Consider the following 26,629-nt stretch of genomic DNA (forward strand, 5'->3'; position numbering starts at 1 on the left):
AGTTAAGTCTGTTTCAGAAACCTTTCTAACCACTGCAGATGCAAATCTGAACGGTCCTGAGAAGTATGCAGGGAAGGCATTAACATAAAGAGAGCCTCCCACTACTGGGCATATACCCTGAGAAAACCATAATTCAAAAAGTGTCATGTATCAAAATGTTCATTGCAACTCTATTTACAACAGCCAGGACATGGAAGCAACCTAAGTGTCCATCAACAGATGAATGGATAAAGAAGATGTGGCACATATATACAATGGAATATTATTCAGCCATAAAAAGAAACGAAATTGAGCTATTTGTAGTGAGGTGGATGGACCTAGAGTCTGTCACACAGAGTGAAGTAAGTCAGAAAGAAAAACAAATACCACATGCTAACACATATATATGGAATCTAAGAAAAAAATAGGTCATGAAGAACCTAGGGGCAAGACGGGAATAAAGACACAGACCTCCTAGAGAATGGACTTGAGGATATGGAGAGGGAGAAGGGTAAGCTGTGATAAAGTGAAAGAATGGTATGGACATATATACACTACCAAACGTAAGGTAGATAGCTAGTGGGAAGCAGCCGCATAGCACAGGGAGATCAGCTCGGTGCTTTGTGACCACCTAGAGGGGTGGGATAGGGAGGGTGGGAGGGAGGGAGATGCAAGAGGGAGGAGATATGGGGATATATGTTTATGTATAACTGATTCACTTTGTTATAAAGCAGAAACTAACACACCATTGTACAGCAATTATACTCCAATAAAGATGTTGGAAAACAAAAAAAAGAGAGCCTCTGACAGCGAACGAATGAAAAGCAGCCTTTGGCAGCTGGCACCAGCATTCCTCCCAGGGAAGAAAGGGACTTTGGAAAGAGCCTCTGTGAACTTCTGAGTTTAAAGGCAAGATCTCGGGGGGCAGGTGACACAGCCTCACAGTGAAGAGAAGGTTGATCCATGTTCACACACCTCTGAGCATGAAGATTCCTCTCTACAGCCAGGATGCCAGGTTCTTAAATGACCCCACCAGCCTCAGATCCAGAATTCAGAGCACAGGTCAAAGCTGCCACGAGCAAAGGCCAGCAGAACTGTCTCAGAACTTGGAGGCCACGAAGCCTTCACCGAAAGATTGGACATCTTCCCTCTGAAGTCAAACTCCTGAGGCAACTATTATGTAAAGAGAAGAGATAAACAAAAAGGTCCTACTGTAGAGCACAGGGAACTCTATTCAGTATCCTGGGATAATCCATAATGGAAAAGAATATGAAAAGAAAGGATATATATACATGTATATCTGAGTCACTTTGCTCTGCAGAAGAAACTAACACAACATGGTAAATCAACTAAACTCCAATGAAATCTAAAAAAATAAATAAAGTCAAACTCTTGGACTCAGCCTGCCAGGCTCTCCATGACCTGAAGCATACCCTTGCCTTCAGCTTTTCATTCTGCTCATACCTGATCCCTTTTCTCCATTTATTCAATGTGTTGATTTGGTGCTCCTTGTGCAAGGTCCTATGCTGAGTGTGGAGGCCTTTGCCTCCAAAGGTTCCCTTGGGCTCTCAGGGTCAGGATGCCCTTCTCCTGTGCATTCCCATGTGTGGAGCATCCTCCTATTTGATCAGCTGCTACAGCAAAGCTGCTCGAAGGCAAGGCCCATCAGCTCTCCTGCCTGGCGTCCAGGTACTGTTTGATGAATCAGTGAGTGGATTAAATTTTTTGTTAAAATTTCTCTCCTAAATGAAAAGCAAAATGGGCTGAATATTTCTATAGGTTTTCTTTTCTTTGGGGGAGAGTTGAAAAGGACCCTTTTTAAAGCATGAGGAAATAGTCAGGTCAGAAGGATGGTAAAGTAAGCACCCACTCCTGCAGCACTAGACCCCTGTCACCTGCCCAGCCAGCACCATGGACCACGTTGTTTTCAGGATGCTGAGATTTCAGCTTAAGACCAGGGCCCTCATCCAGCTTCCTGCATTTTTTTCACGATCTCTCAACATTTTTCTTCATTTCAGAAATGCCTTAGAATCTAGATAGATAAAAGATACATTCTAAGGCTGGTAGTAGTACATGTGATTTTCTATATTTCTCAATCCTGATCAGTAGACATTTCTTTTTTTACTCTTTTCATTTTTAAAGAGAAACTTGAGATATAAGTTTAACTACTATCTATAAAGTTGAAGCCCTGACACCATGATTTCTACTCTGAGTAACAGAAGATAACTTTCACTCAGAGTGTGGAGGGGGGAGTCAACAGAGGTCTTTATTGTTGAAATAAATTATTTATGTGATTTTCTGATCAATAGAAGCATAAAAAAGCTTCTAAATGTGTAAAAATCCTCCTCCATAAAAGTAGGCGCCAAGGGCTTCCCTGGTGGCACAGTTGTTGAGAGTCCGCCTGCCGCTGCAGGGAACACGGGTTCTTGCCCCGGTCCGGGAAGATTCCACATGCTGTGGAGTGGCTGGGCCCATGAGCCATGGCCGCTGAGCCTGCGCGTTCGGAGCCTGTGCTCCACAGCGGGAGAGGCCACAACAGTGAGAGGCCTGTGTACCACAAAAAAAAGAAAAAAGTAGGGGCCAATAGCAAACTACAAAAATTATTTCACTGAGCAGGTTGGTTCAGTTTAGTAGAAAACCACATAAGCCATCTGAAAACAAATAGAAAACAAATGTCCTAGCATTGGGTGGGATTCCTGGCACAGCCCCACTGAATCTCAGTAGGAAATACAGGCCCTAACCTGGAAATGTTACAGAGTGGCACGTTTTCCTAAAGCAAACACGATCAGAAGCTTGATCGTGAAAGAGACTGGCATTTCTGTGGTTTAGGTACCTGTCCATCCTGGGTGACATCAGTACAAGAAGGGAAGAGTCTTTGGGAAAAGGAGACATTTCGAGCAGCTGGATGGATGTCCTGTCACATCAGACTTCATAACACGGCAAACCCTGGGGGTCTGCCTGCTGACAGACTCAGCGGCCTCACTGTGTTCACTCCACCGCCCCCGCAGAGGTGGTGGGGACTAAAGTAGTCATTCTCACCTTGATTTTTCTCTCTGAGCCTTTCAACGTAATTAAGCAAATGCCCCACGGAAAAAAGTCAGGGCAGTTTTCCTCCCGGCTGGGTGAGTGCTGCCTGGAGAGGCGGCCCAAGCACTCACAGGTGAGACCTCGGGAGGGAAACAGCATCATTAAGATGGGGAACCTCAGAGCCTGCACTCCGCTCAGCTGCCCTGTGGGCAGTGATCACGGCTTCGTAAAGCCCTTCCGGGCAGGGCGAGGGCTCGGCTCCCTGCCCACAAGCAAATGCACTCGATTCTGACTGGCCGCGGTCTGGAGGAGTGGAGGGGGCATAGAAGGGATGATCCTCTCGGAAGATGCAATTAAAGCTCTTCTGAATTTCGTTTCCCAGATAATCTCTGTGGACTCCAGTCAGATCCCATGTAATACAGGCTTTAAAACAATAATGGAATAATGAGGAAAATGAATGATTTTCTTAGCAGAGAGGAATTAAGAGGCAGCCTCCCTCCCTTTGCTGAGAAAATGCTTCAAGAAGCCAGACCCAGGGAGGAAGTCTCTGGGGCCTCAACATGGCTGAAACATTCCTGCTGGACAGCAGGATGGGTACATACTGACCACCAGAGGAGTCTGGCCAGTGAGCAACAGAGGGCGCAGGACGGGACCGGGTGGACAGGAAGCTCTGTGCTGCGCTGGGCCCGCCTCCCCCTCAGCTCCACGTTCAACAACAACAGGAAGAAGACGAAGTTCACAGAACACTGGAGCCTGACGCGTTTGGGGGGCGAATAATGAGAGGGGCACACAGCTGAGCCGACGTGGTCCCAGGCCCACCAGCAAGCACATGGGGTGGGGGGCCCACAGGTGCACAGAGACAGTGGGGCGTGTGACAAGGTGATGAGGCACCAGGAACTCACAGGGCCCCTCGGACAGGGGACTCTGAACCCTTGCTGCCATGAATTCAGGCAGGTATTCCCATTCCCCATGGGCAGAGAAGACCCTAATGATACATGGGTTGTGAAACAAGTCATCAAGACAGTAAATATTTTCTCAGTATTACCCTGGATTCCTCCAAACATGAATTAAAAACTAGATGATCCATATCAAAGAAAATGTTAATTGGGATCATAAATTCTTCTAAAAAATAGAAGAGGAAGAGTACTTCCCCACTGATTTTATGAGGCCAGTATTACCAGGATACCAAACCAGGTAAAAGTATCAAAAGAGAAAAACAATATCTGTTTTTGAGAGACCAATATCTGTTATGAACATGGACACAAAAATGCTCAACAAAATACTAACAAACTGAACATAAAAAGCAATTACATACCATTATCAAGTGTGATTTATCCTAGGAATGCAAGGTTGGTTTAATATCTGAAAATCAGCTAATATAATACAATATGATCATCTCAATAGATGCAGAGAAAACATTTGGCAAAAGCCAACACTTTTTTATGATTAAAAACACTCAACAACACAAGAATAAAAAGGAAGTTTCTACCTCGAGCCATTTTGTAAGAAAAATAAATAAAAGGCATCCATATTGAAAAGGAAGAAGTAAAATTACATTTATAAACAGCGTGAGCGTATATATAGAAATGCCTAAGGAATCCACTAAATACTGTAGGAACTCATAAATGTGTCCAGCAAGGTTGTAAGATACAAGAGCAATGCATAAAAATGACTTCTACACACTTGCAACAAACACTCAGAAAATGAAAAAAAATTTTAATTCCATTTATAATAGCATCAAAATAAATAAAACACGATTAAATTTAACAAAAGAAATGCAGAATTTATATTTTATAACTAGGAAACATCGTTAAAAGAAATTAAAGAAGATTTAAATAAGCAGAAAAGCACACCACGTACATGACTCAGAGGACTTAACATTGTTAAGACGACAATACTCCTCAAATTGGTCTAGAGATTCAACATAATCTCTGTAAGAATCCGTGTTGAATCCTCTGTGGAAATTACAAGCTGATTCTAAAATTCATATGGAATTGCAGTGGACCTAGGCTAGCTAAAACAATCTTACAAAAGAGGAAATAGCTCAAGGACTAACACTAATTTCAAAACTTACTTGAAAGCAGTGATCAAGACAGAGTGGTAGCATCAGGAATAGATACATGGGTCAATGAAACAGAATTCGGTCCAGAAATAAGCCTGTGGGCCTGTGGCCAACTGATTTCTGACAAGGTGGCCTGGACCATTCAATGGAAGAATCATCTTTTCATCAAATAGTTCTGAGAGAGCTGGATGCACATGCAATGCCCACAGTTGATACCAAAGCTTATGCAAAATGGATCAAATATCTAAATGTAAGTGTTAAAATGATGAAAATCTTAGAATCATGCAGAGTGGAAAGTCCTCATTGTCTCTGATTTCACAACGGATTCTCAGATATGACACAAAAAACATGAAAAACAAAAGAAACAATAGATAAGTTGGGCCTTTTCAAAATTAAAAACAACTGTGCTTCTAAGGATGTTATCAAAGTGAAAAGGCAAACCATGTATCAAGAGACAATATCTGCAAGTCATCTATCTGAAAAGGGACTTGTACCCAGAGTATGCAACTCTTTCAAATACATAATAAAAAGACAACCTAATTTCTTTTAAATGGGCAAAAGATATGAATAGACATTTCTCCACAGAAGACATTCAAATGGGCAACAAGCACACGGACATATGTTCAACATCGTTAGTCATCAGAGAAATGCAGCTCAAAATCACAGCGAGATACTACTTAACATTCATTGGGATGGCTGGAATGAAAAGTCAGAGAATTAAAGTAACGGTAAGGTTGTAGAGAAAAGGGAACCTTCATTCACTGTTGACAGGAATGTAAAATGGTGCAGCCGATTTGGAAAACAGTCTGACAGTTCCTTCGAAGGTTAAGCACAGAGTTACTATATGACCCAAAAATTTCGCTCCAAGGTATATGCCCAAAGAAATAGTGAAAGCCGCCAGTCAGAAAAGACCACACACTACGTAATTCCATTAATATGTTAATAATAGACAGAAGACAGACTAGTGAGGGCTTAGAACTGGAATGAATAGAAGGGGGTTAGCTAAAGGGATAGGGTGTCTTTTTGAGATGATGAAAATGTTCTAAAATTGGCTGTGGAGATGGCTGCTCATAACTGTGAATGATACACTTTAAATGGGAGAGTTACAGGACATGTGAAGTATATCTCAATTCATCTGTGAAAAAGCAAAGAAAGAGGGTGGCTGCTGTTTAAAAAAAAATTAGTGACAAATGTTTGGGATTGTAGTAGTTTGTAAACATGGCCCCAACTCTCTGCCCCCTCCCATACTCACACCCTTCACCGCATAACCTTGCTGTGTTCTTGCCCTAAGAGGTTCTTGCCCTACTTTTCTACTCTTTTTCTTTAGCCACATGACTTGGTTTGGCAGGTGTGATGTGACCTCAGGCTTGAATCGTACTTGTGCAGTTTGGCCATTCCATTTTGTAGCCCCACTGCTCGGAGGCTTATCCCAGGAGAAGGATGAGAGACCGTTGGGACAGAGCCGCCAACCTGCAGCTTCAGGAGGACGAATGATGATCGTATAAGCCACTGCATCTTATAAACTTCATTTTGCTGCTCTATGTAACAAAATCTAACTCAGGGAAAAGTTTGTTTTTTTTTTTAATGCTTTTGATAAAAGAGAACCCAAAATCAAATTTGTAAAATGCTTCTCAACTATGAAACCATGAAATGTTACAAGTTCATGCATTTTTCTCTGAGTGCACACACACATCTAAATTTTAAGCTAACTGAACCCAGAGTAAATAAACTTCCCAAGCTCCAATCTTGAATTATTTGAAAATGGAAATATAGTTCTGGCCTAAGAGAAATCCATTTCCTTGGCTAGGCTGGGTCTTCTCGTGCTGAGACCGTGTTTAGAATCAGAATTCACCATCCCGTGGTGCACGTTAAGCTTTGGAGGCATGTTTTCGCTGTCTGCATCGCACGTTAGTTCTTGGCAGGTCGGGGTGCATCAGGGCTGAGTCTGGCTACCCCGCAGAGAAGTGACAGGAGAATACTGCCAAGGCTGTGGCAGCAATTAGGCCTGAATCATGCACCTGATGGCTCCTGTTAATGGGGACACTGAGTAAGACAGAGCCTGCTTCTAAAAGCAGCCAACGGAGGACGAATAACACAGAAGCTTCTGAGAGAAAAGCAGGTTTCACCCCATCCAGAGATCGGTGGGACCGGAATGGAAGTCTTTATCAAAGGGGTTGGTTGCTGTTATTAGTAGTTGTTCATTAAGCTGGACAGACCCCAAATGCTCCACAGCCTCCTCTGATTCCTCTTTCTAAGGCCAGTCGGAGAACCTGGAAGAAGATAGCGTTTAGTAAAGACCCCCCATGCACTCTGGACTTTACATTCCTTCACTCATTTATTTATTTGCTCAACGAATACCCTGAGCACATGTCATGTATCGGGCACTGTCCCAAATGTCAGACATACAGTAATAAACAGAAACAAAGGTCTACCCTCAGAAGATTTATATTCCATTGGGAAGAAGTTGAAAATAATCAGGTAAACACACCAATGCTGTGTTTCACATGTCAGAGTACGTCTGTTCAGATTTACAGATGAGTGACAGAAAACCCAAAGCAGCAGGATATGAACAAGCCTATAGTCTGAGGTCAGCCAGTGCAGAGGGGTAAGGCCTTCCTGTGGCCCATTCTGTCCCATTGCTCTGTTCACAGGCCTCCATTGCCGAGGTTGCTTCATCTCTAGCCATTACATTTGCATTCAGGTTGGAAGGAAGGAAGGAAGGAAGGGCAGAAAAAGTGTATGCCCTTTCCTACAAAGTCATATCCTTGAAGTTTCTGGCACCTCTTCTATTATCTCTGTGCCCACACATAGCGGTTGGTCGTGAGAGCTGGAAAATGCATTCTTATTTCCAGGTGGCCGTGATGCCAGCTAACCTCCAGGGGCTCTTCCGCTGCTATGGGCGGGTGGACTAGATACTGGAGACCCCTCTGGAGTGGTAACTGTTGAGAGAACTGAGGGAATAAACCACGCATTCATCTCGGGAAAAGAGGACATCACGGCCTCAGGTGGGAAAATGACTGGTGTATCCGTCTACTTCTTTTCACAGTATTACCAAATATGTATGATTGTCTCCATTAAGAGAAAAAACCAGCTTTCAGAAATGTGAAAGAACTTTTACAAGCTCTAGAGGTGGTGTTACAAGTTTGACTCTAAATCTCAGCTGTCTCATCCAAGGGGGTCAGTCTGTGTTTCAGGAAGAGGGGAGTCTGTTTTCTCAGTAGACGCAACAGAATAAGGGTCCACTCCCCTGCTGCAGCGCTTTGTCGATCCATCAGTTTGGGGTCAGGTGAGTGGGGATGACAGCTGTAGTATGAAAGGGATACGGAACTCAGGAGTCGAGCATTGAGTTTGAAAACTGCTTCTTTCAATTGTAACTCTGTGTTCTGAGCCAACCGCCTAAATTCTTTAGGTCTGAGTTTCTTTAGAGTGAAGTGGGTAAACTCATAGCTATCACATTGTAAGGATTAAATGAGATAATGCACAAAAAGCACCTGGCAAATGGCCTGAGTTTGGTAACCTTTCAATAGATGTAAGAGCATGGATGAGGGCCCCGACCTGTCATATCCGTGTTCACAAACAGTGATGCAAAGGTGTGAAGAGCCTGGCTATCCTCTCCCTCTGTTGCCCAAGAGTCAGCCGTCACCACCAGCTTTAGGCTTCTTTCCCTGGCTCCTGCCAGGGCGAAGGGCACAGGGCAGAACACAGAGCAGTTTCTTCCTTATGAAGCCCCCAGGCAGCTCCTGGAGCTCACAGAGACATGTCTCTGCTCCCCCCCACCTCAGCCATCCTGGCGCCCTGATTTCTCCCCGACAGCCCCATCTTCCATTTCCCAAACCCGAGGGTTAGTGACCATGATGGCTCCTCCCTCCCTGACTCCCCAGACCAGCCGGCTGTAAAGCTCTATTCTATTGTTCTGCAAAGCCCCCCACCAAAGCTTTCTTCCCCACACGCCCTGTCCCCAGCCAACTCCAGTCCATCTTAATTAACATCCAGCTAAAGAACAAGAATCGCCTTTTAATTGCCATTCCTGCTCCTGTTTCTCGTTCCTTCCCTTTGTTCCCTAACGTTTCACCCCAGCGTTTAAGTCTTCCTTGGTTTAACCCCAAAGACTGTCTTCAAGTGGATGCCCCGCTATTCGCCCTGGGCCTGTGTGACAGTCCAGCTCTTGTCAAACGCGATTTGTACTGTTTACCTCCAGGTCTCTCCCAGCACCAGAAACGCATGCATAGTTGAGTCACCCCCCACGAATACACTTGGTTGAAATGCCCCCTCTTCCACGAAGCCACCCCACCAATCCATCACTTAAAACACTGGGCTAGTGTTGTCTCCTCCTAACCCCTACTGGGTGCAGCACTTACAGTCTCTTGTATAATTTCTGATTTGTTCTTTAGGGTTCATGCCTTATTCATCTCTCCAGCTCAACACCCTGTGACTACACAGACACCCCAAAACATTTGATGACTATTGCATCACACAGCGTTTTGTTCACCAAATCACCACAGCGTGTTGTGTTTACGTTTCTGTGTATGCCTGTCCGTCTGACACCAGACTTACTGACTCGGGGGAACCACACCTGCGTTGGGCTCCTGAGACAGGCCCTCAGCAAACGTGCGTGAATGAACAGGAATCACGATGTGAGTCTGAATCCAGGGAGAAATCTCTCATCACTTCCGTTCCCCATCTTCACTGTGGGTGAGAAGCAGTCTATTCGTTCTTGAGGGAAAATGACAGCACGGTGCCCCCTTTGGTAAGGTGACAGCTCTGGATGACATCACTCATGAGCTGAACGCCCAAGACCAGAGGCATCCACCCAGAATGCCCAGCAGGAGAAGAGCACGCAGATGAGAAACTCTTAGGGCAACGCTGACCGTGTTCACGCAATGCGGTGTCATGAAGGCAAACGTGATGACGAATTCCGCGGATCAGCCAGGTGTCCACAGGCTGAGGAGAGCTACCTCCTTTCTGAGGAGTAAAAGAAATACACTTGATAAAGGAGCGAATTGCTCCCTCAAAAATAGGGACAAAGAAAGTGAAGAATGATAATAAATAAGTATTTTGTGAGACCTCACTGAGGCATCTCTCAGCTTAGGAACATGGTAAGTGGGTGGGTGTCAGAAACTTAGCGACAATAGAACACACGGAAACACCGCCAAGAGGAAGATCGACAGGGGAGAGCAACTGGCCCAGATGTGGTTGTAGACCGGGCAGGGTCTGCATCCGTACACGTCTGCACAGCCCCAAGATGCACCCCAGCGGGAAGCAGGCTGGGTGTGAGGCGACCGTCCTGGGGGCTCAGGAGTCAGATGGGCCACAGGTGAGTCCCAGCCCCATGATGGCTTCACTCCCTTTACTTGTTACATAGGGGTGATCATGAAGATACACGTTGCAGAACAAAGTGGAACCAGAGTGCTTGGGTTCATCCAACCTTTCCACTTACTAACCAGTGACCCTGGGAATGACACTCAGCCTTTCCAGTCTTATTTTCTGTGTCTGTAAAAAGGGGTCATATAACGATGGCTACTGGGTTGGTGGTCATGAGGAATAAGCTACCTGATACGTGTAGAACACTCAGGACTGGTGTCTGGAACGCACTATATAGGTGTCATCTCATGCTAGATAATCTACACACAGTACTTACTCCAGGAGGGAAGAGAACATGTAACCAATGGCTACCAGATAAAGGGTGAGACCTGGGACTCATAGGAGAAGGGCTGTTCCAGAGGCTGTGGAAGTGAGAATGGAAAACAGGAGTGACTCCTGGAAAGGGGCCCGATCACCGAGGAGAGGGGGTCTGAGACTGCAGGTTATGGTTGTGCTCTACAAATTTCAGAAAAGACAACTTCCTTAGCCGGGGCAAAAGGGGGAGGGACATATTCCCAAATTTCTTGAGCCTGAAGGGGGTCACCCAGGGGCACTGGCACCTCTCCTGTTCCGACTGGAAATGGGGAAAGGAAAGCCGCAGACGGCATCCAGGCTCCAGGGTCACTGAGCACCGGCAGTGGAGGCCGGTGGGGGGAGGCTTAGGGGAGGGCAGGTCCTCCAGGAGGAAGGAAGACGTCATCATGGGGGGATCCAGCCGAGCGCGGAGAAGGACGGAGTGAGAACGCAGCTGAGGAGGGTCTGAGAGGAGCTCACAGTGGCAAGAGGCCTGCGGTGGAACAGGGCAGGGACCACATCGCACATCACAAGGTTGACGCAGAGGCTGGAGGGCTCAGAGTGGGGGGAGATAGGGGGCGTGGAGGGGGAGAAAATGCCACTCTCCCCAGAGAGACCACGCCACGGAAATTCCCTACTCTAGACCCTGTCTGTCCTTCTGGCCAACCAGTTCCCACTTTTAGACAAATCGGGATGGGACGCCGTCTGAAGCTGGGATGAGCAGGACGCAGCCCCGAGCCAGAGCCAGGAAAAGTCCCTTAGTAACTCCCAGAAACTGAAATCTAGCATTGGCTTCTTTCCTGAAACGATAAAGTATGACTCCATGATTATCAAACTTGAACTTGGCTGGTTCTTTGTTTATGAACACAAAGAACATTCAAAAATATATTAGAATGCCAACTCTACGGTTAAACACAGTGTTTAATTATTTACAGCTGTCACTTAAGACACCTTAAGAAGTTAAAAGAAGACAGTCTTGAAGTTGAGGAAAAAAAAAAAAAATAGGACGGCCAATTAGGAAAGGAGTGAATTTAGAGTCTGGCAACATTAACCCTCCTGGGGGATCAAAGCCTAAACACTTCAGGACCCTGTGCATCCTCTTTGGAATAGTTCTCCTGGGTTCCCTGGGCCCGGGGGTCCAGGGCCAGCTGCTGCTGCCCCCAGGCTCCATCCCTGAGACAGTAAGGATGCCTGAGCACAGAGCCATCCTGGGGCGGACAAAGGACAGAGGTTGTGCTCTCCAGGAGCGTAGGGTCTAATTGGAACCAGGCAGGATTGGCACAGACAGACCTCCCGGCAGGGAGGATGCAGTTACCTGCCAAAGAAGAGGACAGGTTGTCGCTGTGAGGAGAAAACAAGGAAGGGAAGTGCAGAGCCTTGGAGAGGCCATGGGTTCCCCCAACAAGGAAGGAGGACGGTGCTGGCAGCTTGGCAGGGATGCAGTCACGGCTGGGAGGTGTCTGAGAGAGGTTGCAAAGGCGGGACAACGGGGCAAGGGAGAGATATTCAGAGGATGTGGGGGGCATCCTGGTGACCTCTACCTGTCAACTTCCCAGTGCCCTCCAGGCCCACGGGCTCCTGGATGTCATTTCTTACATCTGAGCTGGGACCAGACTGAGGTTGGAAGGAGAGGAAGATGCTTTTCTCACTCAGACCCTGAAACTTCTGCAAAATGAGGTCACCCAGGGCCCAGGGGATCGACTTGTGGGATGAAATGCCCCATGTGCAGAGCTGGCCCCTCTTCAGGCCTGTTCCCAGTTCCTCCCGTTCACTGTCCCTCCCCTGCCAGCCTGGAGAGCCGAGCAAGAATTCAGTGCCCTCCTAACCAGATTTACTCGGAGACTTCCCTACATCCTTCAACCAAACCTCCCCGCCGCCAGATGCCACGGTTGGTACTTCTCCTGTGATGCATACCTATTAGGCCTGTGACACCACAGGTGATGTGAGCCTCGCTCCCCGGGTGACGGGCACCCAATGGGAGAGACTCCATGGGACCAACTGATCCCTCCTCACTGGGCTCACGCACGGCCCCTCCTCTTGGGAGCTCTGACAAACTCTTCGGTCCAATCATCTCCTGATAGGGTGGCCTTACACACCTCACATTTCCTACAAATGCAGTTAATGGATCCCGGAGGGCGGAGGCAGTCTGGGTGGGCAGCAGAACGCTGGGCTGTGACGCTCAGAAAGGAGTAGGGGAAGGGACTCGCGTCCTTTGGAGGAATATTCTCTGATGGGGGAGGATGAGTGGGTTGCCCTTTGGGCCCAGGAAAGGAATTCAAACGAGCAAAGGTGGAAGGAAAAGAATCAGGGCACTGAGAGTCGAGAGTGGATGAAAAGCACCCAAGAAGAGGGAGTGCAGCCCGGGATGGCCTGGACCTGGTCTCGCCTGCAGGCTGGGGGTGACATGGCGGCTCTGAGGTCTGGGAGGCACCTCTCTCCCCTGCACCATCTCCGGGGCTGTGCCGTCCCAGCGGATGGGGCAGGGAGGGCAGGGCCTGTGCTCTCCTTCTGTGTCTCTTTTTCTGTCTGTTTACCTCTCCTACACCCTGCCCACATGCTCTTCCACCCTTCCTACTTCTGTGGCTCTTGGTTTTACCCATCCCTGCATCCTTTTCCCCTCCCGCCCCACCTGGAAGATGGATTCTGTGCCCAGTTGAAATGGAGCAGGACTCTATGGTCCGTTCCCACCGTGTCCTCCACCTGCCTTTTGTCTGGGGAAAAACTTTAACCAAAGAGTAAGTTTAATCAGAGAAGTGAGAAAATGCAGAAACCAAGGAAAACAGTCCAACAAGACTAAACAATGATAGTTTGGTCATTAGGCAAAATCAAGGACCTTTAGTTGCTCCTCAAGGGCTACAGATAATATTCCGAGCCATGTCCTGTGAGCTGTCTTGTAGATACTGAAACCCCCAGCAGATGGAAGAAGTGAACTACACGATGACCAGACTGTAGCCATGACATAAGCCGCCACAATTCCGAGAACTGGCCTCAAAGAAATGGGGACAAACCAATCCTGGAACTGAAGACTAAATGTCCTTAAAACAATCAAGATGACACTGGTCAGGCCACCGATGACCAACTTCAAGGTGACTGTCAGAGCTGACTGTGCTGTTTCTGCACGTAGCCCCCTCCCTCTGTCTATAAAAGCTCTTGCCCACTGGTTGTCGCTGGCGGGGAGTCAGCCTTTGGACAGGAGCCCACCCTCCCCCTCCCCAGGATGCTGGCCTCTGAAATAAAGCAAACCCTCCTTTCCACCAGCCTTGCCTCTTTGCTGGCTTTTGAGCAGCAAGCAGCCAGACCCCGCTCTGGGTTGCACAGTGAGCTCTTATTTCAGCGGGGCCCCTGGCTGCCATCAGCATTGCATTTTCTGGGATTTTCCTGAGGGTTTCTAGTGGCTGATGATGGGTCCAGACCAGCACTGGGATTCGGAAGCTGAACAGGGGCTAAACCTTCACTACCTCCTGGCTCCCCACTCCTCTGTCTCTCTCTGTGGGCTCTCCTGCACCTGCCCTCGTGGTTAGGGGATTCCCAAGGACACACCCCGGCATCGCCCCTCTACAGGGTTTCTGCAGCTCCCGCCCTCAGCTCCCGCTTCAGACCATGTCTCCTGACCCAGGCAGGACCCAGCCCAGCCACCTCCATGTCTCCACAGGGAAACCCCTAACTCAGGTCTGAGCCCAACCTCAGGTCCATCTCTCAAACATCGCTTCATCCTGAGTTCTCTCCTCAGAGACCCCCCACCCCTACTCTCTCTTCTTCATTCTCTCCTCACTCTTTACACATTCCCTCTGTCCCCAAATCACGGGATCACCCTGGACTCTCCTCCTCGGCTGCTGCCTTTGCTGACATGCTTAGCATCACACTGTCTGGACTCGGGACTCAGGAACATTCATTCCCACGGCTTCATCCTGGCTTTCATCGTCTCTCACAAAACCCATCACAGAAACTCTCTCTGACCCTCCTATATCCTGACTCTCTCTGGGGGCACAGTGGGATGGGTCACTCGGGTCAAACTGCCTGTGGCAGTAACAGCAGCAGGCACCCCAGCATGACCGAGCAAGGCCCTCTTCTAAGTTCTCTTACGTGCGTGTGGTCCTCACAACAACCATCCCACAGCTGGGGAGACTGAGACCCAGACACCCTGTGACAGGCTCCATCCAGGGGCAGCCAGACCAGGCCTTCATCTGCCAGGGATCCCCCTGCAGGAACCCAGCAGGGCATCCACAAAATGGTCCAAATCATACCTCTGGACTCATCACCCAAGGTCACAGCAGACACCGGGCAAGAAATCTCCTTCTGCCCCGGTAACAAGCCTGCTCATGTAGTCAGGGCAACAAGGCTGGAAGCCAGGAAGCTGGTCCCCTGTCTGCTTCACCACCCTCAGGGCAAGCGAGTGCAGGGACTGAGGGCCTCAGGGATGTTGGGGGATGCTGGCAGAAGGGCAGGGACCGGGTGGAGGGAGGAGCCTCTTGCAGCCCCCCACACCCCAGGGATGGAAGTGGGCACCACATTGATGACCCCCAGGTTTAGGAATCCAGCATTCCATAAAAATGATCAATCCTGTGTTCTCCATCTCAATATTATGGAAAGACATGTAGTCAGTTTGTCATAGGAAAATACCAACTTTACAAACTATTTTTAAATGTATCAAGTTCAAGGTTCCAGTGACTAACCCACAAGCCATCTGTTAACAGAATTCTATGGTACACATTGCTATGTTCAAATTGGATAACCAGCAGGGACGTACTGTAGAGCACAGGGAGCTCTGCTCAATGTTATGTAACAACCTCGGTGGGAAAAGAATTTGAAAAGGAATGGATACACGTATATGCATAACTGAAAAAAAAATGTATCCTAGGGGGAAAAAAAGAATTCTACGGTTCATATTTACTAATGATCCATCCTCACCCCTATTACACACGATCAGACCTAAAACTCAGAGGCAGACGAGAGCGATGAGCACACAGACCGGAACAGCAAGCGGATGCACCTCCCCACAGCCTCCCCTCCCCCGCCCCTTCCAGAGACGTCGGCAAACCTCTTGAAAGGCAAGTAGCTAAACTCAGACATACATCACCTGACAATCAGGCAAGGACTATGGAACTTTATGTGAGCATTCATAAAGGCGAGGGAGCGTGAAATATTATTTTCTTTTGATGACCCTCATTAAAGGTGAGCAGAGCCCGTGTTGAGAACAGTTTCCAGCGGGTTTATCTGATGAAGGATTGACATGAAGCGACAGTGAGCATGACCAACCAGCAGCGCCCGGCTCTCAGCTGCTGGAGAATTGTCGTCCACTCCCCAACGCGGCATCTCCATCCACACATTCATGGTATTTTCTCCATAAAATAAAAATATTTCAACCTAATATATATATATATGAATTTAACAAATCTCTACTTGGGAATTCTTACTTTAAACACATTGAATAACTGAAAATGAAAAGAGATGTATCAACATATATGAATAAATTATATCAAAAGGAACAGATTAAACAACAAATTTAAAAGAAATTAGAGGCATACCTTGGAGATACTGCAGGTTCCATTCCAGACCACCACAATACAGCAAATATCGCAATTAAGAGAGTGACACAATATTTTTGGTTTCCTGGTGCATATTAAGTTATGCTTATACTATACTGTCTTCTAATAAGTGTGCAATAGCATTATGTCTAAAAAATGTACATAGCTTAATTTAAAACAATACTTTGTTGCTAAAAAATGCAAACTGTCATCTGAGCCTTCAGTGAGTCATAATCTTTTTGCTGGTGGAGGGTTTGAAATATTGCAAGAATTACCAAAATGTGACACAGAGACAGAATATGAGCAAATGCTATTAGAAAAATGGTGCCAACAGACTTGTTCAATGCAGGGTGGCCACAAACCTTCAACTTGTAAAAATGCAGTATCTGTGAAGTGCAATGAAAGCAAAGCACAATAATACATGGTATGCCTTGTAAACTCTGAAAATAGCTTAGGCAACACTGAATTTTAAAAAAAAAGTTATACGGGGACACAAAAACATTCATACAACTTGATAACAAAATCATTATGATTCCAAAAGGTAAATGGAAAAAAAAGACAATTAACCAGGAAGAAATCTAAGCGATTAAAGCGTGCTAGGTCTCTAGTCTATTAGTTGAACTAAGAAGCAACCACAAGGACCGTCTTTCACCCTCTTGAATCAATGGGGGCCTTTCTCCAGGTGCAGCACTGGCTGCTGACCCGCTCTGGGTGAGGAATGTGTCAGAACAATCTTTCTATGTGGTATTTTGTATCAATGAGGAAACTTTTGGTCCTTGTTTCACCTTGACTGTGTAATGGTATTTCCAACCCTCCCAGTGTCACCGCAATGACAGCATGTGTCTTCATGGGCAGAAGACAGTAAGACCTTGGTTGGGTGGTGGGGGAAGCTGGGCGCTGCAGGGTGATGGTGGGCACCCCTGGTGATGGTGTTTCACACACAAACATGCCCCTCCCCTCTCAGCCTCCATCTCCCCTTCTGTGCCCCTGAGGTGCCTGGACCTCCGGTTATAACCACATCCAGCTACAAATTCACAGGAAACATTTCAGTGGAAAGATGGCAACGCACCTGTTTTTGATGTGCTGTGGGGAACCCAGGCACTGGAAGCTGTCATGGACCATGATGGCAAGTCTTGGGCACACGGCCCCACACTCCTCCATGCTGGGGAGACAAGACCCAGGGGTGAGCCATGGCCCCAGGCACAGGGCTTGAATCAACAGTGAGATGAGCAAGGAGACAGATATACCATTACTGAAAAGCAGCTAATTTCCCATAGAGGGACCTCACGAAACCCAAAGAAGTACTTTGGAAATGGATAAGACTTTATTTAGGTGGCCAACTACACAACTAACAAAATATTAGTAGCCTTTCCATATACTAGGAAGACCAGTTACAAAATATGTAGGAGAGAACCTTTAAGCAATAATCCAAAAGAGCAAAATAGATCAGAATGACCATCATAAAAAATGTGAAAGTCTTATGGAAAGAAAGATTTACTAATGGACCTAAATGAAATCTTGAATCAATGGAAAGATGTGTCAGAAAAAGGGAAAAGAATGAACATGTTTTAAATGGGAAATTATTATAGTATAAAAATTATTGTAATATAAATTTGTAAGTTTAAAATATAAGTATAAATATAAAATAAATTTTGTATACAATATAAATAAAAATCATATTTTAATGCAGTATGTAATACATAAATAATAAATAATACAGTATATAATACATAATAAATAGCATTGTAATTTGTAACTATAATTTAGCTTGTAATATAATTTAATATTATGTTGATATAAAGTATTCTATCAAGACTTATAATTTACAATTTTATTATTATAAGTATGTAAAAGTATGATACAAATTATAAGAAGGATTTAGTATAATATTGATCAACATTTTAAGCTTATCACTCCCCATAAGAAAAATTAAGAGGCAGAAGAAGGTCACACGAGAAGAGAAGTGAAAGAAGACTCACCCCAGAAAATATTAATATTTTCTTAAATAATTAAAGTGAGACAGTATGCTAAGGAATTACAAGACAGGTCACTGGAACAAGATAAGACACTGCAGATGAGACATTAGTATTTTAAATACATAGGGGACCAGAGGATGGAAACATTCTAAGCATAAGAGCAATGGAAGAAACTGCAAAGGAAAAGTATGATGTACTTGACAACGCAAAACTACAAGCTTCTTTTTTTTTTTTTTTTACATCTTTATTGGAGTATAATTGCTTTACAATGGTGTGTTAGTTTCTGCTTTATAACAAAGTGAATCAGTTATACATATACATATGTTCCCATATCTCTTCCCTCTTGCGTCTCCCTCCCTCCCACCCTCCCTATCCCACTCCTCCAGGCGGTCACAAAACACCAAGCTGATCTCCCTGTGCTATGCGGCTGCTTCCCACTAGCTATCTACCTTACGTTTGGTAGTGTATATATGTCCATGCCTCTCTTTCACTTTGTCACAGCTTACCCTTCCCCCTCCCCATATCCTCAAGTCCATTCTCTAGTAGGTCTGTGTCTTTATTCCTGTCTTACCCCTAGGTTCTTCATGACATTTTTTTTCTTAAATTCCATATATATATATATATATATATATATATATATATATATATATATATATGTTAACATATGGTATTTTTCTTTCTCTTTCTGACTTACTTCACTCTGTATGACAAACTCTAGGTCTATCCACCTCATTACAAATAGCTCAATTTCATTTCATTTTATGGCTGAGTAATATTCCATTGTATATATGTGCCACATCTTCTTTATCCATTCATCCGATGATGGACACTTAGGTTGTTTCCATGTCCTGGCTATTATAAATAGAGCTGCAATGAACATTGTGGTACATGACTCTTTTTGAATTATGGTTTTCTCAGGGTATATGCCCAGTAGTGGGATTGCTGGATCATATGGTAGCTCTATTTTTAGTTTTTTAAGGAACCTCCATACTGTTCTCCATAGTGGCTGTACCAATTCACATTCCCACCAGCAGCGTAAGAGGGTTCCCTTTTCTCCACACCCTCTCCAGCATTTATTGTTTCTAGATTTTTTGATGATGGCCATTCTGACAAGCTTCTAATAAGTGTGTCAAAATGCAGCAAATTAACATTAAAAAAAAACTGCAACAAACACAATGGGTAACATTTGATGTACTTATTATAAAGAACTCATATATATTAGCATAAAAATAAACAAAACTTCAAGAGAGGGAAAGGGGTAAATAACATATAGAGACTTTCCCCCCAAAAAATGTTCATAGGTAATAAACATAACAATAAATTACAAACTTAAGCAGCAAATAAGCAATCTTAAAATTATTTTCTAGCCAGGCAGGCATTTGTCATGTATGCCAGTGTGTGTTGCAGAGAAAAATGCTTTTCCCCCATCTCCAGTGTGAATAAGAACAAGAATTCTCAGATCCAAAAAATACCCCAAAAGCTAGATATTCTCTCAATTAAAGATGTCATTTCATATACTACTGCTGGGAATGAAATATGGACATACCTTTCTGAAAACCAATTTGGCAATAATTCCTTACCTAGGAAATTACCTTAGGAAACACAGAAAATATAAATGCGTATAACAACTTACTTAGAATATGAAAAAATCTAGAAACAGCTTGCACAGTAGAATAATATAATACTCATATAAATGAGGGTGCATCTGTGTGTGTGTTAGCCATTAAAATGAGGGTTTCTAGAGTCAATTAATTGTATGTGGAAAAGGTAATGATATAGGAATGGTAAAATGACAATGCATTATAGGAAAATTGCACATATATGCTAGAAAACTGGGAAGACAACATGGGAAAGGAAATAGTCAATCAGGTCGAGGAAGCACAGAGAATCCCAAATGGGATAAACCCAAGGAGAAACATGCCGAGACACATACTAATCAAACTAACAAAAATTAAACACAAAGAAAAAAATATTAAAAGCAGCAAGGGAAAAGCAACAAATAACATACAAGAGAATCTTGATAAGATAAACAGCTGAGGTTTCAGCAGAAGCTCTATAGGCCAGAAGGGAGTGGAAAGATATATTTAAAGTGATGAAAGGGAAAAACCTACAACAAAGATTACTCTACCAAATAAGGATCTCATTCAGATTCGACGGAGAAATCAAAAGCTTTACAGATAAGCAAAAGTTAAGAGAATTCAGCACCACCATACCAGCTTTACAACAAATGCTGAAGGAAATTGTCTAGGCATTAAACACAAGAGAAGGAAAAGACTTACAAAAACAAACCCAAAACAATTAAGAAAATGGTAATAGGAACATACATATTAATAATTACCTTAAATATAAAAGGATTAAAGGCCTCAACCAAAAGACACAGACTGGCTGAATGGATACAAAAATAAGACCCATATATATGCTGTCTACAAGAGACCCACTTCATACCTAGGGCCACATACAGACCGAAAGTGAGGGAATGAAAAAAGATACTCCATGTAAATGGAAATCAAAAGAAAGCTGGAATAGCAATACTCCTATCAGACAAAATAGACTTTAAAATAAAGATGATTACAAGACGCAGTGAAAGACACTACATAATGATCAAGCGATCAATCCAAGAAGAAGATATAACAATTGTAAATATTTATGCACCCAACACAAGGGCACCTCAATACATAAGGCAAATGCTAACAGCCATAAAAGGGGAAATCGACAGTAATACAATGATAGTGGAGGACTTTAACACCCCACTTACACAAATGGACATATCATCCAAACAGAAAATAAATAAGGAAACACAAGCTTTAAATGACACATTAGACCAGATGGCTTTAATTGATATTTATAGAACATACCATCCATACCAAAAGAATACACTTTCTTCTCAAGTGCACACAGAACATTTTCCAGGATAGATCACATCTTGGGTCACAAATCAAGTTTTGATAAGTTTAAGAAAATAGAAATTGTATCAAGCATCTTTTCCAACCACAATGCTATGAGACTAGATATCAATTACAGGAAAAAAAAAAACTGCAAAAAATACAAACACATGGAGGCTAAAAATTACCCTACTAAATAACTAAGAGATCACTGAAGAAATCGAAGAGGAAATCAAAAAATATCTAGAAACAAATGACAATGAAAACACGAAGATCCAAAACCTATGGGATGCAGCAAAAGCTGTTCTAAGAGGGAAGTTTGTAGCAATACAATCCTACCTCAAGAAACAAGAAACGTCTCAAATAAACAGCCTAACCTTACACCTAAAGCAATTAGAGAAAGAAGAACAAAAAAAACCCAAAGTTAGCAGAAGGAAAATCATCATAAAGATCAGATCAGAAAGAAATGAAAAAGAAATGAAGGAAATGATACAAAGATCAATAAAACTAAAAGCTGGTTCTTTGAGAAGATAAACAAAATTGATAAACCATTAGCCAGACTCATCAAGAAAAAAAGGGAGAAGACTCAACTCATCCGATTTAGATATTAAAAAGGAGAAGTAACACTGACAGCACAGAAATACAAAGGATCATTAGCGACTAAAAGCATCTATATGCCAGTAAAATGGACAACCTGGGAGAAATGGACAAATTCTTAGAAAGGTACTACCTTCCATAACTGAACAGGAAGAAATAGAAAATAGGAACAGACCAATCACAAGCACTGAAATTGAAACTGTGATTAAAAATCTTCCAACAAGCAAAGACCCAGGGCCAGATGGCTTCTTAAGTGAATTTTATCAAACATTTAGAGGAGAGCTAACACCTATCCTTCTCAAAATCTTCAAAAATATAGCAGAGAGAGGAACACTCCCAAACTCATTCTACAAGGCCACCATCACCCTGATACCAAAACCAGACAAAGATGTCCCCAAAAAAGAAAACTACAGGCCAATATCACTGATGAACATAGATGAAAAAATCCTCAACAAAATGCTAGCAAACAGAATCCAACAGCACATTAAAAGGATCATACACCACGATCAAGAGAGGTTTATCCCAGGAATGCAAGGATTCTTCATTATACAATCAATGTGATACACCATATTAACAGACTGAAGGATAAAAACCATATGGTAATCTCAACAGATGCAGAAAAAGCTTTTGACAAAATTCAATACCTATTTAAGATAAAAACTCTCCAGAAAGTGGGCAAAGAGAGGACCTACCTCAACATAATAAAACATATGACAAACCTACAGCCAACATCATTCTCAGTGATGAAAAACTGTGAGGATTTCTTCTAAGATCAGGAAAAAGACAAGGGTGCCCACTCTCACCACTATTATCCAACATAGTATTAGAAGTTTTAGCCATGCAATCATAGAAGAAAAAGAGATAAAGGGAATCCAAATTGGAAAAAGAGAAGTAAAACTGTCACTGTTTGAATATGACATACTATACATAGAAAGTCCTAAAGATGTCACCAGAAAACTACTAGAGGTAACCAATGAATTTGGTAAAGTAGCAGGATACAAAATTAAAGCACAGTGTATAGGAATCTCTTGCAGTCCTATACACTAACAACGAAAAATCAGAAAGAGAAATTAAGGAAACACTCCCATTTCCTACTGCAACAGAAAGAATGAAATACCTAGGAATAAACCTACCTAAGAGGCAAAAGACCTGTATGCAGAAAACTATGACACTGATGAAAGAAATTAAAGGTGATACAAACAGTTGGAGAGATATACCATGTTCTTGGATTGCAAGAATCAACATTCTGAAAGTGACTATACTACCCAAAGCAATCTACAGATTCAATGTAATCCCTATCAAATTACCAATGGCATTTTTCACAGAACTAGAACAAAAAAATTTACAATTTGTTTGGAAATACAAAAGATCTCAAATAGCCAAAGCAATCTTGAGAAAGAAAAATGGAGCTGGAAGAATCAGGCTACCAGACTTCAGACTATACTACAAAGCTACAGTAATCAAGACAGTATGGTACTGGCACAAAAACAGAAATATAGATCAATGGAAAAGGATAAAAAGACCAGAGATAAACCCATGCACATACTGTCACCTTATCTTTGATAAAGGAGGCAAGAATATACAGTGGTGAAAAGATAGCCTCTTCAATAAGCTGTACTGGGAAAAATGCTACCTGTAAAGGAATGAAATTAGAACACTTCCTAACACCATACACAAAAATAAACTCAAAATGGATTAAAGACCTAGCTGTAAGGCCAGACACTATAAAACTCTAAGATGAAAACATAAGCAGAACACTCTGTGACATAAATCACAGCAAGATTCTTTTTGATCCAGCTCCTAGAGTAATGGAAATAAAATAAAAAATAAACAAATGGGACCTAATGAAACTTAAAATCTTTTGCACAGCAAAAGAAACCATACACAAGATGAAAAGACAACCCTCAGAATGGGATAAAATATTTGCAAATGAAGCAAATGACAAAGGATTAATCTCCAACATATACAAGTGGCTCATGCAGCTCAATATCAAAAAACCAAACAACACAATCCAAAAATGGGCAGAAGACCTAAATAGACATTTCGCCAAAGAACATATGCAGATTGCCAACAAACATTTGCAAAGATGCCCAACATCACTAATCATTAGAGAAATGCAAATCAAAACCACAATGAGGTATCACTTCACACCGGTCAGAATAGCCATCATTAAAAAATCTACAAACAATAAATGCCAGAGAGGGTGTGGAGAAAAGGGAACCTTTTCTGCACTACTGGTGGGAATGTAAATTGATACCACCACTGTGGAGAACAGTATGGAGGTTCCTTAAGAAACTAAAAATAGAACTACCATATGACCCAGCAATCCCCCTCCTGGGCATATACCTTGAGAAAACCATAATTCAAAAAGATACACGTACCACAATGTTCATTGCAGCACTATTTACAATAGCCAGGACATGGAAATAATATAAATGTCCATCGACAGATGAATGGATAAAGATGTGGCACGTATATACAATGGAATACTACTCAGCCATAAACATGAACGGCATTGAATTATTTGTAATGAGGTGGATGGACATAGAATCTGTCATACAGAGTGAAGTAAGTCAGAAAGAGAAAACAAATACTGCAAATACTGTATGCTAACACATATATACGGAATCTAAAAAAAAAAAAAAAGGTACTGATGAACCTAGTGGCAGGGCAGGAATAAAGACACCGACGGAGAGAATGGACTTGAGGACACAGGGGGCCGGTGGGGGAAAGGTCAGCTGGGACGAAGTGAGGGAGTGGCATGGACATATTTACACTACCAAATGTAAAATGGATAGCTAGTGGGAAGCAGCCACATAGCACAGGGAGGTCAGCTTGATGTTTTGTGATGACCTAGAGGGGTGGGATAGGGAGTGTTGGAGGGAGGCTCAAGAGAGAGGGGATATGGGGATATATGTATACATATAGCTGATTCACTTTTTTGTACAGCAGAAAATAGCACAACATTGTAAAGCAGTTATACTCCAATAAAGATATAAAAAAATTTTAAATTAAAAATAAAAATATGCAATAAAAATACTGGGAAGGAAAACAAAAAAACGTATGACTGTAAATATACGAAAAATTGAAATTAATAGTGGAATTTCTTTCCTTCTTTTACCGTGCTGTACTATACAAATTCTACAGGAAGTATGGTAGTTTTCCTATTGGAGAATGGACATACAACAGTCTGCTTCTTGGGTCAGTGTATGTTCAGATCAAGATCATACTGGTCAGACTTCCGTGCAGCCAGAGGTGGACATGCAACCCATCAGGTCAATGCGAAGGACAATTTCCGGGTCATACTGAAGTAAGGCAAGTCACTTGCCCTGGGTTTTGGATCTTTCCACATTCCATGAGCTGGGATGGGGACACAGCTAAGGAGTCAACTCAACCATGAAGCTGATGAGTAAGCACCACGGTGGAAAGAACCTGAGTCCTTGGACGACCTTAGGCTCCGACACAGCTCAACAACGTAAACTGTGAATGCAGGAGAGAAAAGTGTGTCTGGTTTCAGCCACTGTCATTTGGGGTCTTTGTTATGAAGTCTTAGGGCTATAAACATCCCTAATGTGCTTTATATATTTTTCTGTGCACACGTATGTTTCTTCAATTAATTTCAATTTAAAATAAACTTACCATTTTTATTAATGCATAGTAGGTCTCTAATTAAAGTGGGAGAATATGTAGTCACTTCTATATTACCTCGCTAAACACGGATCCCAAATCACGACCGATATTAATTAAGGCTGCAGAGCAATGACTCGGAATTTCCAATTGAATGAGTATCAGCTATCAAACAGCTATGCTCCAAACACGTGGGATTCTGCTGAGTCTCAGCCTAGAGGCAGAGATTTGAGATTCTGATGGTCTTCAGCATCACAATAAATAAACAAAGTCAAGGTGTTACAACAAAGAAAGGAATCTCTGATCATTTACTCAAAAATAAACACGATGTTTCCTTTTGGCAGTTAGGCTGACCAGGACAGAAGTAGGGCAGGTGATGCAGAGGCCTAAGGGTTTATGTTGGAGTTTCTCAGATGAGCGTTTGACGGATGAGGAGGAAGCAGTCCTGGTCCCTCTTAGTTGGGATGATTTTAATTCCTCATATAGAGTAAATTGGGACCCAGCACTCCTGCCCTTGGTGCCCTGCCCCCTGCTCCCCCCGTGGCCCCCAAGATAAGGCATGGGGGAGGGAACTGCAGTTCAGAGACTCCTCAGCTGACGGCACTGCTTTAGGATCAGGGAATCGATCCAAGGCTGCCCTGCTCCTCATTTTCACTGAGTCATTTAGATCTTTGTGTTGTACAAATAGAGACAGATTTTTGGAAATAAAGATACATCATTAATGTGAAACCAAATGAGCAGGGAGACATAAAAAAGAAATTACAGTGATATGAGAACTGTCTGCAATAATTATACGTTATATGAAAATTACCAGGAATTTTTAACATGACACCTGCGTACCCAATCTCAGAACTGACACACCAGCACAGGGACTTCAGTGCTGGCAGAATGACTACAGAAATACAGAGTTTCCTGAAATGGCACAGCAAGAGGGACACTGGAAGCAAGAACCGTGTATACATTATGATAAAGTAGAGAATTTGCCAAATTTAATTCATTTCGATGTAAAATTTTCTTTTCAGAAGAGAAACAGAACAAAGACAAAAAAAAGAAAACAAGGTCAGGACTTCTGGCTATGGTCAAGGGTAGACATGGACAGAAGACAACTATGAAACTGGACAAAATGAACAAAAACAATATGTTTCAGAATTCTGGAAACTGACCAAAGGCATATGATAACATAAGAGACAGTTACAGCCGACAAACTGCTGAACCAGGTAAGAAGGAGGTGGTCTGCAGCATTCTGGCTTACAACATGCAGCCCTAGCAGGTGGGCCAGGCTGCAAAGCTCAGTAGCCC

The 26,629-nt window shown here is 43.4% G+C and overlaps 1 protein-coding gene across 1 annotated transcript in view; it reads right to left on the reverse strand.

Annotated features, from left to right (window-relative positions):
* ABCA13 (ATP binding cassette subfamily A member 13) overlaps nt 1-26,629 on the reverse strand; it is a 260,151-nt gene that overhangs the window by 6,172 nt on the left and 227,350 nt on the right. Inside the window, 1 exon segment of the mRNA XM_032642592.1 lies at nt 17,318-17,410. Within this exon segment, the coding sequence (XP_032498483.1) occupies nt 17,318-17,410 (93 nt within the window).

The sequence above is a fragment of the Phocoena sinus genome, chromosome 9 (genome assembly GCF_008692025.1).
Source record: "Phocoena sinus isolate mPhoSin1 chromosome 9, mPhoSin1.pri, whole genome shotgun sequence".
Lineage (NCBI taxonomy): Eukaryota > Metazoa > Chordata > Mammalia > Artiodactyla > Phocoenidae > Phocoena > Phocoena sinus.